Source organism: Pseudopipra pipra, chromosome 26 (genome assembly GCF_036250125.1).
Source record: "Pseudopipra pipra isolate bDixPip1 chromosome 26, bDixPip1.hap1, whole genome shotgun sequence".
NCBI classification, from domain to species: domain Eukaryota; kingdom Metazoa; phylum Chordata; class Aves; order Passeriformes; family Pipridae; genus Pseudopipra; species Pseudopipra pipra.
The window spans coordinates 1,917,165-1,930,088 of record NC_087574.1 but is presented as its reverse complement, the minus strand read 5'-3'; the positions used below and the strand labels follow the sequence as shown (position 1 = coordinate 1,930,088).

General features: G+C 64.1%; 1 protein-coding gene across 1 annotated transcript; it reads right to left on the bottom strand.

Moving 5' to 3' along the window:
- Nucleotides 1–680: 680 nt before the first annotated feature.
- Nucleotides 681–12,526, bottom strand: ARHGAP27 (Rho GTPase activating protein 27). The gene is made up of 16 exons (XM_064636610.1): nucleotides 12,220–12,526; nucleotides 11,267–11,967; nucleotides 7,473–7,898; nucleotides 6,584–6,796; nucleotides 6,161–6,271; nucleotides 5,992–6,059; nucleotides 5,796–5,883; nucleotides 4,599–4,703; nucleotides 4,103–4,201; nucleotides 3,937–4,027; nucleotides 3,701–3,826; nucleotides 2,740–2,838; nucleotides 2,382–2,459; nucleotides 2,114–2,248; nucleotides 1,398–1,503; nucleotides 681–1,280 (listed from the first exon to the last, which is right to left on the bottom strand). The coding sequence occupies exons 2-16, from the start codon at nucleotides 11,945–11,947 to the stop codon at nucleotides 1,103–1,105; spliced, it is 2,604 nt and encodes an 867-aa protein (XP_064492680.1). The 5' UTR covers nucleotides 11,948–11,967; nucleotides 12,220–12,526; the 3' UTR covers nucleotides 681–1,102.
- Between the last annotated feature and the right edge of the window lie 398 nt (nucleotides 12,527–12,924).

Sequence of the window (12,924 nt, the reverse complement as noted above, 5' to 3'; positions counted from 1 at the left end):
CCCTAGTGCATCCCTTACTGTTTCAAAGTGTCCCACCTCCCACACTGCATCCCAGAATCATCCCCTCGTGTCCCCAAAGTGGCCTCACTGCATCCCAAAGCAGCTCCAACCCAACAGTTGTCCCCATTACATCCCCACATATCCCCACCATACCCCAAAGTGCCCTTGCTGTGTCCCCAAGTGTTCCCTCTGTGCTCCAGCCACCCCTGCCATGTCCCAAACCCCTGCCATGTGCTCAGCTGTCCTTGTTGTGTCCCCAGGTGTCACCCCCGTGTCCTCAACCATCCTCCTTGTGTCCCTGCCATGTCCCAAAGCACTTCAGTCATGTCTCTTGCTGTCCCTTTTGCATCCCACATGGCCCTGGTTGTGTCCCAAATCGTCCCCATCATGACCCAAAGCGTTCCCACTCCAAGTGGGTGGCTCTGGGTGATGGGAACTCACATCCCATGATGGTTCTCATCACCTGTCCCCACTGCCTGTGGTGACACTTCTGGTGACATGGGATTTGGTGATTCCGTTTGGGAAGGGTGTCCCAGGTCACCCTGGTGGCCTTCAGTCGCAGGTTCCCTTGTCCTCATAGGGTACAAAGGGCACATGGTGTCCCCAAGGGTCCACTGATGTGCCTGCAGTGCCACCAGGTCCCTGGGATGTCCCCATGTCCTGCCAACACCACCTGACCCTGGTGGCTGAACGGGCTCTTTATTCGGGAATCGGGCGGTGGGCTCCGGCCATGGCACAGCCTGGCTTCTCCCTGCCCTCCCTCCCTCTGGTGCCATGTCCCTGCAGGCACTGCCAGCCTGGGCACCTCCATCCTCTCATCCTGGGAGTGCTGCTGGCCCTGACAAGCTGTGGACCGCAGGGCTCCATAGTCCATTGACCAGTGGGGGCCCCACAAACCCCACACCCCCCTGGGGTGGATCCGGCCCCAGTAGGAGTGGGTGGCCGAGGAGGACCCCTGGGGGTGCCCATCCCTTGAGCTGGGCCACCATTCTGTCCTTCGTAGAGCCACGGCCACCACCCATCGTCTGCGGTGACACGTCTGAGTCCTTCCTGGAGGAGCTGCTCCGTCAAGTCCCCACTGGTGAGGGTGTGTCCTGGGGGTTTATCCCTCCGGGAAGATGTAGCCGTAGTGGTTGAGGATGTGCTCCACCACCTGGTTCTGGAAGACCATGTGCATGGCCATGTTGCTCTCCTCGCTCGCCGGCCGCAGCAGGGTGGGCCCGAAGACGATGGCGACGCTCTGCACCGACATCCTGTTCTCCTCCCTGTGCTCGATCACCCTGCAGGGATGGGGGGTGTCACCGGCTCATCCCCAAACCTGGGGCCTGTCCCTGACCCCGAGCTGTGTCCCCCCTCCCAGCTCCCGGGGTGGATCTGGGGCAGCGAGGGGGTGTCACCTGCAGAGGTGGCGGAAAAGGACCTTCATGGTGTCGTGGTGGGCGGGCGGGAGGGAGAGCACCAGGTCCCGGATGCACCGGCCCCGCATGGCCAGGTCCTGGATCTCTGTGGTTGGGGGAAGGCACAGTGGGGTGCTGGCTCCAGCAGCCAGAGCATCTGTCCCCATCTCTGTCTCCACCCCCATCCTTGTCCCCATTCCCACCCCCCTCCTCATCCCTATCTTCATCCCCGTCCTCATCCCCATCTCCATCACCTTACCTGTCCCAGTTCCCGTCTCCACCCCCATCCCATTTCCATCCCATCCTTTCCCTCTGTCCCTGTCCCCATTCCAATCCTCATTCCCTTGTGCAGCCCATTTCCATTCCAATCCTTATTCCCTTCTCGATCCCATCTCCATTCCATCCCTGATCCCATCCTTGTCCCCACGCCTTCCCCAACCCAATACCTGTCCCTGTCCTTGTCTCCATCCCAACCCTATCCCTGTCTCCTGTTTCCATCCTCATCTCCATCTCATTCTCACCCTTGTCCCCATCCTTGTCCCTATCCCATCCAATTCCATACCTGTCCCCATTCTGTACCCTCTCCATCCCTGTCCCCATCTCATCCCATCCCATCCCATCCCATCCCACCCCCTCTCCCCACCCCACTCCATCCCCACCCTATTCCCTTGCCATCCCATCCCATCCCACCCCCTCTCCCCATCCCTGTCCCTTACTGATGGCAGCGATGAACTTGTCGAAGTGGCTGAAGGGCACGAGTGGCTCCGGCAGCTCCCTCAGGAAGAGCTTCAGCGCCCCGGTGACAACGTGGATGTCCTCCCAGCGCCCGTCATCCAGGTCCAGCTGCTCGTCTGGGGGCCGGGGCAGCACCTCAGGTGAGTCCAGAGCCCCAGGGACGGGTGGGGGTCCCTGTGCCCCCCTCCCCCTGCCCTTGGAGGGGGGTTATATCCCATTTTCCCCCGGTGCCACCGCAGGTGACCGTACCGTGCTCCACCTTGTAGCGCAGTTTCTGGATGGTGGCCAGGTTGCCACTGACCCGGTACAGACCATCGATGTCCAGACCTGGCAGATGGAGAGGGGGGAAAGATTCCAGTTAACCAGCAGCCAGGATGGGACAGCAGCCACTCTCTAGGGAGCTCTGGGTTCCCACGTGTCCCCACTGCCCCTGGAGGGTGCCCACAGCTGGGTGGCACATGGTGACAGCGACCGGTATGGCCGATCCCACAGCTAGCACCAGGATTCCAGGGAAAACCCAGCCATGCCCTGCAGGCTGTCCCCAGAGCTGTCCCCACCCTGGTGCCCCTAGCTGTCCCCATGCCCACCCCTGTCCCCGGGGTGGTACCTCTCCTCTCCACGGTCTGGATGCACTGCAGGACGAAGCGCGGCACCGTCCCCCGCTCCCGCTCGCACAGCGCCAGCAGCGAGCACCCAAAAACCTGGTCTGGGGAACAACGGGGACATGAGCACGGCCAGGGGACACTGGGAGGGTGGCAGCTGGGGGACAGGGCTGGGGACATCACAAAGAGTCCTGTGTCCATACAGGTGTGCACCGGGGAGGCTGGAGGTGATGGGACATGCCCAAGCCCATCACCAAGACGTCGGGTCAGGGCTGGGCTTGGTCTCTCAACCCACTGTCCCTGCTCTATCCTCAGCTGTCCCCACCTCCCCTCCCACTTGGGGACATCCCGAGGGGACTCAGCCCCATTCCAGCACCCATCCTTGATTCAGACCCACCCTGGAACCCGTTCCTGGCACCCATCTTTGACTTGTTTCCATCCTGACACCCCCCCTTGGTGCAGTCCCATCCTGACACCCCATCCCAGCATCCATCTTTGATGTATCCCCACGCCAACACCCACCCTTGATCCAGCTGCATCCTGACACACCATCCCAGCACCCAGGACCCTTGATTCATCCCCATCCTGACACCCACTCGTGATTCAGCCCCCTCCCAGCACCCCATCCTGACACCCACCTTTGATGCAAGCCCATCCCATTACCCCATCCTGGCACCTCATTCCAGCACCCAATCTCAGCACCCACCCTTGATCCAAGCCCCACCCCAACACCCTCCTTTGATGCAGCCCACCCTGACACTGACCCTTGATGTATCCCCCTCTAGGCACCCATTCTTGATGCAGGCCCCTCCTGGCACCCCATCCCGGCAGTCACTCTGGATCCAGCCTCTCTCCAACACCTCGATGTATCCCCAGCCCATCACCCCATCCTGGCACCTGATGCATCCTTATCCCAGCAGCCCATCCCAGCCCTCCCCCTCGGTCCATCCCCACCCTGACACCCACCCTTGATGTAGCCCCTCTCCCTCAGGCTCTGCAGCGTCGGCCGCCTCTGCAGGAACTTGCGGAGTTTGTTCCGAACTCTGCTGGAGTCGCTCTCGGCGCTGGCGCTGCCTGGCACCTGCCCGGCCACTGGGGGAACAGGGCACAGCTCAGCCCCGTCCCGAGGGGGCTCCTGCCACGTCCCACCTCCGGGGAGCCGGAGATCCCACGGGTGCCCGTCCCAGGGCGCCCGAGCTCACCCGCCCTCCTCTCCTCGCCGCTCCCCAGCTTCTCCCGGGAGCCGAACTCAGCCCCGCTCTCGGCGTCCTCCTCTCCGGAGATGTCGGAGCCCTAGGGAAGGGTCACTGTGAGACCCCGGGCCCGTCCCCAGGGTGGTGGGGCGGGGGGTGGCCGGCGCCTGCTCACCCGCCGGCCGATGCTGTCGGCGATGGCCCTGTGCCAGGCGGTGATGATCTGCTCCGAGTCGTGCTGGATGAGGAACTCCGAGCCCTCGCGCGTCCTCAGCTGACAGAGCGACAGGCAAAGGTCAGGGCAAGGGCACGGGGCTGCCACGACCGCCGGGATTTGGCAACCAGGCTGTGGCTGAGCACAGCACCCAACTCGTTATGGAGATGACCCCAAATGTTGCCGTTTGCTGGCGGGCTGAAGCGGCTGAAACCTCCCCCCTGTGCAAAGCCTGAGTGGAAAAACCCCTCTGGGAGGCAGGATGTCTCCGGGTGACCTCTCCATGTCAGAACAGGACAGTGTCCCAGCACAGTCCCTGTGCTCCCCGCCCCGGGATGTCACCCGGTGTCCCCTCTGCCACCACTGGTGGGGTGAACCAGGCAGGCGTGGCATCATCTTGCAGGCCACATGTGGACTCTGGGGGGTGACTGGTGTCCCCCCACTGTCACCCACTCACCTCCAGGACGTTCTTCTTGCTGGACTTGTCCTTGCCAGCCCAAGCCAGGGCGGCCCCGCGCAGCTCCACCGTGTGCTCGGGGGTGGTCAGGGTGCTGGGCTGCCGCTGTGGGGACAAGGGGTTGAGGGTGGCACCTGCCCAGAGGGGACAGGGGCACCAGGGTCCTGCTGGGGGGGTGTGTGGGCTGCCCTCCTCCAGAAAGGCAGGGGTGGCAGGTGTCCCCTCTGTCCCCTCCCATGGTCTCTTCAGGATCAGGGCTCAAAGCTGCCACGGTGGGGTGGGGGTTGTGGCTGTCACCTACAGCTGCCATCACCTTGTGGGACATCCCCAGCCCTGCCAGGGGACCTGGGGGCAGGGGCTTGTCCTTTGGGGTCCCTCTTGGTGACACAGCAGGAAGAGAGTGGGTGACTGTCTGCAGGGAGGGGACAGTCCCCTGAGGTTTTCACAGCATCAGACTCACTGGCCTTCCCCACACACTGGTTTTTGGGGTGCTTTGGCCATATTTCCCCTCACCCCAGACCCCTTGCATCCCCCAGGCAGAGCAGTGAAGCCCCACCCCAGAGGTAGGGCCAGCACCGTGTCACCCCCAGCCATGTGTCCCCTGTCCTTCCCCTGGCACTGTCACCACAGGGTGTTGCAAGAGCCAGGGCAGCTTCTGCATCTGGGCTGGGCACAGAGAGGGGGGCTGGGCACGGGGGGCTGGGTCTGGCACTGCTTCCTGCTGCTCTCTCAAACCAGATCTGGGTGTGTTTTAGGGTGTGTTTTAGGGTGCTCCAACACTGGCTCCCCCCAGGTCCCGTGGGGAGTGTGTGTGTGCTGGGGGTGTGAGTACACACCCCCCAGCGTGGGGGGACCCAGTACTGGGGGGTCCTTGTGCAGGGTGTTGGCCCTTGCCTGTGGGGCCTGGTCCTATCCTGCAGGTTCTGGCCCCATCCCGTGGGATGTTCCCCTGTCCCATGGATGGTGGCCCAATCCCGTGGGTGCTGGCCCTGTGCTAGGAGTGCTGGTCCCATCCCATGGGTTCCTGCCTCTCTCCTACAGGTGCTGTCTTTATCCCATCAGTCCTTGGCCTGTCCCATGGATACTGCCCTCATCCTGTGGGTGCTGACCCCATCCCATGGGTGCTGGCCCTGTCCCATGGGTGCTGGTCCCATCCTGTGGGAGCTGCCCCCCTCCCAAGGCCGTAGGGGCTCTTACCAAGCCACCGGCAGCCGAGTGCTTGGAGTCCTTGAAGAAGGTGAGGATCCCCCCCTCCAGCACCGTCCAGGAGGAGCTCCAGTTCTTCCTGGAGAGCAGAGAGGGAGAGGTCACACAGGGGGACAGCACAGCCCCTGTCCCCTCTGTCCCCCTGGACTCCCTCCCTGGGTGCTGGGGGACACCAGGACGTGCTCACCGGAGCCGCTTCCCTCTGTCCACCGTCTTGGTCCGGTTGAGCACCCCGGCTTTTTCGAGGCTCTTGAACTGGAAGGTAAAGGGGGATGGTGGGTGGGTGTCAGGTTTGCCCCTTGCCCTGCCCGGCTCTGGGGTGGGGGAGGGCTGGGTGCCCCTCCCTGGGCTCTCACCTTCTCCTCCTTGATGCCCAGTGCCGGTGACACGGTGCCGTGCCAGGCGAAGAGCCCGCTGTCCTGGCTGGAGCCGCTGCTGGCACGGTGGTGGCGGCCACCTGATGGCACCTGGGCAGAGAGGGAGGGAGGGAGGGAGGGATCAGGTGATGCCTGAGGTGCTCCTGCCAGGTGGGTGCTGGTCTTCACCCTACACACTGGCTTGAGGCCCTGTGAGGATGCTCATCCCTGGATAGACACCCTTATATCCATATTTGTCCCTGCCCTGTCCCTGTCTGTATCCCATCCCTGTCCCCATTCCAGTTCCTATCCCTGTCCCCATCCCTGTTCCATTCCCTGTCTCTTTCCCTGCCCTCATCCCCATCCTCAACCCTATCCCTACCCCTCTCCCCATCCCATCCCACCCCATCCCTGTCCCCGTACCGTGTCAGAGAAGTGCTCAGGGTAGAACACGACTCCCTCGTGGTGGCCGTGCCCGTACCAGCCCGGGGGTGAGCCCAGCTCCTCAGGGCGCCTTGGGGACAGGCAGAGAGTGGACCCCTGGTCGTAGGAGCCCATGGGCGAGTAATCCTCCTCGGGATAACCCTCCAGCTCATCTGGAGACAGGTCGGGATAGTCTGTTTCTGGAGTGGGCGGCTGGAAAGAAGAGACAGGTCAGGATCTTATGCCCCACCAAGAGCATCTGTATCCCCGTGTGGCTGACCCAGGTGGGGCTGCTCCACCTCCACCATCTCCATCTCCATCCCCATTCCCATCCTTGTCTCCACCTACATATCCATTTTAACTCCCATCCCTATCCCTGTCTCCATTCCCATCTCTATCTTCATCTGTCTTCATCTCCATCTCTGTTTCCATCTCTGTCTCCATCTCCATCCCCATTCCTGTTTCCATCTCAATTGCCATCCTTTTCTCCATCTCCATATCAATCCCAATATCCATTCCCATCTCCATCCCCATTTCCATCTCCATCTCTATTGCCATCCCTGTCTCCATCTCCATATCAATCCCAACATCCATCTCCATCTCCATCCCCATTTCCATCTCCATCTCTATTGCCATCCCTGTCTCCATCTCCAACTTCACTCATCTCCATCTTTGTCTCCATCTCCACCCCATCCATGTTTCTCTCTCCATTCTCATCCCTTTCTCCATCCCTGTCTCCATTCCCATATTCATCTGTATCTTCACTCCCATCTCTGTCTCCATCTCCACCTCTGTCTCCATCTCCATCCCCATTCCTATTTCCATCTCCATCCCCATCCCTGTCTCCCCCCAGTCCCAATCCCACCCCCGTGCCCCGCTGGGTGCTCACCCTCTGCTCCGTGGGGCTGTACCGCGTCCCCCCAGGGTACATATCCTGGGGGCTGCCTGCGTCTCCCGCAGTGGGGGGGTCCCACGACGTCTCACCTGTTACCGAATTATAGAAAAAAGTCTGTCCGCTTCCTTCATCCACGTGCTGCTCCCACTCGGGAAACTCCGGGCTGTGTGCGAGCGAGGAGGCGGGAGAGGCGGCGGGACTCACTCCGTCGGCCGCCTGCCCAAAGGGGCAATCCCACGTGGTCTCTCCCGTCGTGGGGTTATAATAAAACAAATGTCCACTCTCCGTGTCCGTGTGTGTCTCCCAGTCCGACACGGACCCGCCGGGCTCCTCCGGCACCGAGCTGGCAGCGGCGGCTTCTTCCCGCAGCTCCTGGATGTTGAGGTAGATGGGATCGGGCTCCTCCGGTTCCTTGTGCGCCTGGGGGGGACACGAGGGGGTCACCGGGTGCTGCAGGTGGGATGGCATTCCTGGGATGTCCCCACAGCGGTGCTCAGGTGGGGGGGTTAAGGAGACGGATCCTGCTCTTGCTGCTGGGGCGCCCTCCTGGGCACCCCACTGAGTGGGGCACGAGGAGCCAGTGATGGGGTGTGGGTTGTGGGAGGTGGAGGGGGCACCCACAGCACCCACAGCGGGGAGGAGCACCCGCTGGCAGAGGGGATGGGAGTCCAGACTGAGCACGTGGGGAGACATCACGGTCCCCAGTGCCAGCACCCATGTCGGCGGTACCCGTGTCACCTGCTGCAGGCAGCACCCTCAGAGCCAGCACCCTCATCACCCACTGTGTGAGCACCCACATCAGCACCCACCTGCATCACCTGCACCCACATCACCAGTACCTGTGTCACCTGCACACAGCCCCTGCGTCAGCACCCATGTCACTGGCACCCGCATCACCCACTGCATCCAGCACCCACATCAGCACCCACATCACTGGCACCCAAACCACGAACACCCGCAACATCTGCACCAACATCTGCCACCCCAACACCACCGACGTGCTCATCCTGTGCACCCTCAGCCTCTGCACCCACCTCCCCGACACCAGCACCCCAACCTCACACCCACCCCACCCTCACCCACACTCCAGTGCCCTCAACACCAGCACCCAGAGCACCAGCATTCACATCACCAACACCAGCACCCAGAGCACCAGCATTCACATCACCAACACCAGCACCCAGAGCACCAGCACTCACATCACCAACACCAGCACCCAGAGCACCTGCACTCACATCACCAACACCAGCACCCAGAGCACCTGCACCCTCAAAACCAGCACCCCAGGACACCTCCAGGACCCACATCACTGACAGCAGCACCCAGACCACCAGCATCCACATCCCCTGCACCCCTGGACATTTCCAGCACTCACATCCCCTGCACCCTTGGACATTTCCAGCACTCACATCCCCTGCACCCTTGGACATTTCCAGCACTCACATCACCAGCACCCACAGCCTCTGTCTCCCCCCCAGCGCCAGATGCTGAGCCTACAGCCCCATCATCATATCCCAAAATAAAGGCCCCAGCACTGGCCTGGCCTGGCTGACCCCCACCCACAGGGCTGCTCAGGGTGGGGGGATGTGTCCCCTGGGACCAGGCAGGTGCTGCCAGTGGGGAAACCCCTCCTGGCACCCTTTGAACTCCCCAGTTTTACAGCCGGAGCCTCTCACTAACGGCCACGGGGACAAAGGTCCCAACCCTGGCCCTGCCCATCACCCGGGGTGGGGGGACAGTGGGTGCAGTGTCCCTGGGGACACCCTGGATCTGAGGGGGACAGCGACTCAATGACACCCCCTCGCCCTCCCCCTGTCACCCCACGACCCCCCTGCCACGGTGAGCAGGGCTGGAATCCAGCACAGGGGGCCACCCTCCCTCTTGGGGACAGGGGACATGGGGGTGACCATGGGGGATCCCCAGCACAGAGCCCCCCAGCACCTCCCTCTATCCCATGGGTGCATTCCTGGTGGGGTTTTCTCCCCTGGGGTGGGCTGGGTGCCCCTCACCGCTTTGGAACGGGCATCGTGGCACCTGCCAGTGCCCGTAAACAGCCAGGGAAACCCAAGAGGGAGTTTGGAGGAGCAGGACCCCAAACCACCCCCAGCCCCCCGCTGTGTGCACCCGTGGGTGCTGCCTACCTTCCCCAAGTGCAGCAGCCTCGACACCCTGCTCTGGGCCCGCCGGGGACCCCCTGACTCCCGGTCACCCATCGCGGGGGGCCCCGGGCTGGGGGTGCAGCGTGGGGGGCACTGGAGTGGGAGGCAGCCGTGGGGGCACCGGGAGGCTCCGGTAACGCCACGGGCACCCTGAGCCAGGCCCTGCACCCGCCGCGCTTCCTGCCGGGGTTCGGGGAGCGGAAGAGACGCCTGGGGCGGAATTGGCTGTTCTTGGGGGCTGTTGTCACCCATCACCCTCCCACTCGTCACCCGCTCCGGCAAAGCCAAGGCCACCCGAGCAGGAATTGCACCAGGATGATCCCCCCCAAATTTAGGTTGGCCCTCGTGGTGTTGTGCTGAGCCACCAGAAGCCGATCCAGGGCTGCTGCGTCCCCCCAGCACCGGGGTCCCCCATCCCAGCAGTCAGGGTGGGGTGAGGGGAGCACATGGTGGCAGGGCCAAGGCCACCACGGTCCCATCGTGGCTGATACCGCACAGTTTTGGCACCAGTTGGATTTGGGCAGGGAAGGGGAATGATCTGGTGGCGGCACTGGGGTTGGGGACCCCACTGGGTCACCACCAGAGGGGGGTCGGTGGCTTTGGGTGTGCAAAGGGCACAGTGAGGAAAATGGGGTAAAAATGGGGTGTAAAACACAGCCTGCCACCACTAACACCCCCTTTCCTCAAGCAACACCCCCTCCCAGGTGGCACAATCCCTCCAGACCCCCTCCAAGTGGGGGACACCCAGGCTTGGGGTGCTGCAGGTGCCTGGGGTTACCCCAAAGTGAGGTGCTGGGGTGGGGGTGGGGGAAAAGGCCATGGAACCCCCTTTCTGCTGGCATCGTCCCAGCCGTGTGCCCCAGCCCATGTTGGTGGCAGGAGAGCAGCCAGGGGGGCGACCCCCACCCTTGGGTGCCCCCCAGCAGCCCGGGGGTCGCTGGGAAGGGCCCCTCGCTACTTACTGGTGTGAGGTGGGCGTGGGTTTGGGGGTGTCGGGCGGTGGCCTGTGCCGGGGTGCACCCAGCACCCACCTCGGTGCCCGGGTGCTGCGCCCAGGTGAGGCGCCCAGGTGAGGCCCCCGCCCCGGCAGGGAGGAGCTGCCGCGCTTCCCTGTTAACCCTTTTCTGCCTTCTCTCATCCCGGAACGCTGCCGGGACCTGGGAGGGACATCCCAACACCCCCCCCCCCCCGAGGGGCACCGAGACCCCCACCCAGGGACTACGGAGCTCTGCAGAGCAGAGGGACTGGGAGAGCCCGGGGGGGCCATGGGGGTGGGGAAACTGAGGCACGGAGTGGGGGGCTGAGGGGGGAAGGTGTTCGGGGGGTTGTGGGGAGGGGGTGCAGGGGGGTGGTGCCCCGTGCTCATCCCTCCCCCTAGTTGGTTAATGTTGGTAAACCTCTATGGGGAGCTCACCTGTAGGTTTGCCCCACAGGGTCAGCTCGGTGGGAGGACACGGGGGGGCCTGGCAGTGCCTGCGGTGCCGGGGTGTCACCCCACCCTGTGCCGGGGGTCACAGGGTCGCAGTGGGGCACTGAATCAGCAGAGGGACTCAGGTGTCCTGCCTGCCCACACGCTCAAAGACCCCCCCCGCGCAGCTTTTGGGGACAGCAGCGGGGATGTCTCCGTACCTGAGGTGCAGGGCCGGCCCCAGGCCACCTCCTGGTCACATCCCTGTCCTTGCCGGGGGCGCAGAGCGTCTCGGAGCGGCTCTTCCCGAGCGGGCGAGCGTGTCCTGGGGAGTCCCCGCGAGACCCCGTGGTGGTGGCACCGCGCTGTGCCCGTGTCACTCGCGCCAGGTCATCCAGGGAGTGCGAAGGTCTCACGGGCTCGGCAGGGTTGGGGGTCAGCCCCGAGGGGACCCGAAAAGAGCTGAGTGACGGTGGGGAATCCCTCTGGAGCACCGAGTCCCTCCTGGGCACCGAGTCCTTCCTTGGCACTGAGTCCCCCCGGGGCACGGGGCACCCCCCCGATGGCTCCCCCGGCTCTGTGGCACTGACGAACCGATACTCATAGGCTGGCGGGTGCTGGGGGACGAGCGGGACCGGCTCTGTCGCGACATGTCCCGACGGCGGGGGGTCGAGTGGGGCTGGGGAGGCGATGGGGGGCAGCTCCTTGACGTACTGGGCCGGGATGTAGAAGGGCCGGGCGTCCCCGCTCCGCCGGACGTGCCACCAGTGGGGGTTGGTGCGCTTGAGGAGGATGTAGCGCTCGTTGGGTTTGATGGAGACCAAGGTGCCGTCCTTGGCGCGGTACTCGAAGCCGTACTCCACCAGCACCAGCGACTCCTCCGCCGGCACCGCCGCCTCCATGGCCTTCCCTGCACCTCCGCCTGCGGGACACGGGCAGGGAAGTGGTGACCCAGCACCCAACCCCTCCTGGGGTGTGTGAGGACCCCCCAGCTCAGCAACCTCGGGGTCCCCACTGAGCCTCTCAGCCCAACGAGGTTGTTCCCCAAACCACCCAAACCCGTGGGAACAGCCCCGGGGTCACCGCCACCGTCCTCGTCCCCATCCCCAAACCCCCCAAGCCACCGAGCCCCAAGTCCCTGGGCCCCCAAAGCCACCGAGCCCCCAAACCTCACCTGCCGCCGGCCTGGGGTTGGGCGGGCGCGCGGCCGCGGGTCCCGCTCGTGCCCGCGCCGGGCTCGTCTCGACTCGCCCTCGGTTTCCTGCTGCCGCCTCGACGAGAGACGGGGCCGGGCCCCACGGCGGGGTTGGGTGCCCAGCCCCCCGGCCCGGGACGGGGCTGGTGGTGGGGCCCAGCCCGTTTCCTCCCCTCGGAGGGCGGGAAGGGACGATGGCGGAGGGGACCCGCCGCTGCCCGACGAGGAAACGGCTCCTCGGGAGGTTCCTGCCGCAGGAAGGGCCCAGCCCCGCCGGCCCAGCCGGGATCTGCGCTGCTGCCGGATCCGGCACGGCCTCCCCGGGCACAGGGATGGGGACCCCGTTAGGGGGGTCCCACGGGAGCTGCCGTGCCCTGGCTTTTGCCTCCACCCACCCCGAGGAGTCTCACTGTGCTGGTGGGCACACCCCAAATCCTTCCGGCACCAGCATGGCAGGGAAAAGAACAACTGGAGAGGCTGAAACCGGTGGGGAGCAGGTGGGAAGGAAAATGGGGCAAGGAAAAAAGGGAAGGGTCCCCCAACCACCCTGCAAAACCCTTGAGGATGGAGAACAGGCAGGGAGGATGGAGGACAGAGGAAAAGGGACAGGCAGCATCCCCATTCCCAACCCTCCTCCCATAGAGATGTCGTGTCAGGTTGAACCTGTGATCTGGCCCTTTCCTT

Excerpts from the sequence above, each read along its gene's own strand:
- ARHGAP27 (XM_064636610.1), bottom strand. The coding sequence starts at position 11,947 with ATGGAGGCGGCGGTGCCGGCGGAGGAGTCGCTGGTGCTGGTGGAGTAC. Across the intron at positions 6,272-6,583 it reads CTGAGCACTTCTCTGACACG|GTGCCATCAGGTGGCCGCCA; the intron begins GTACGGGGACAG and ends CTCTCTGCCCAG. Across the intron at positions 1,281-1,397 it reads CTTTTCCGCCACCTCTGCAG|GGTGATCGAGCACAGGGAGG; the intron begins GTGACACCCCCT and ends CCATCCCTGCAG.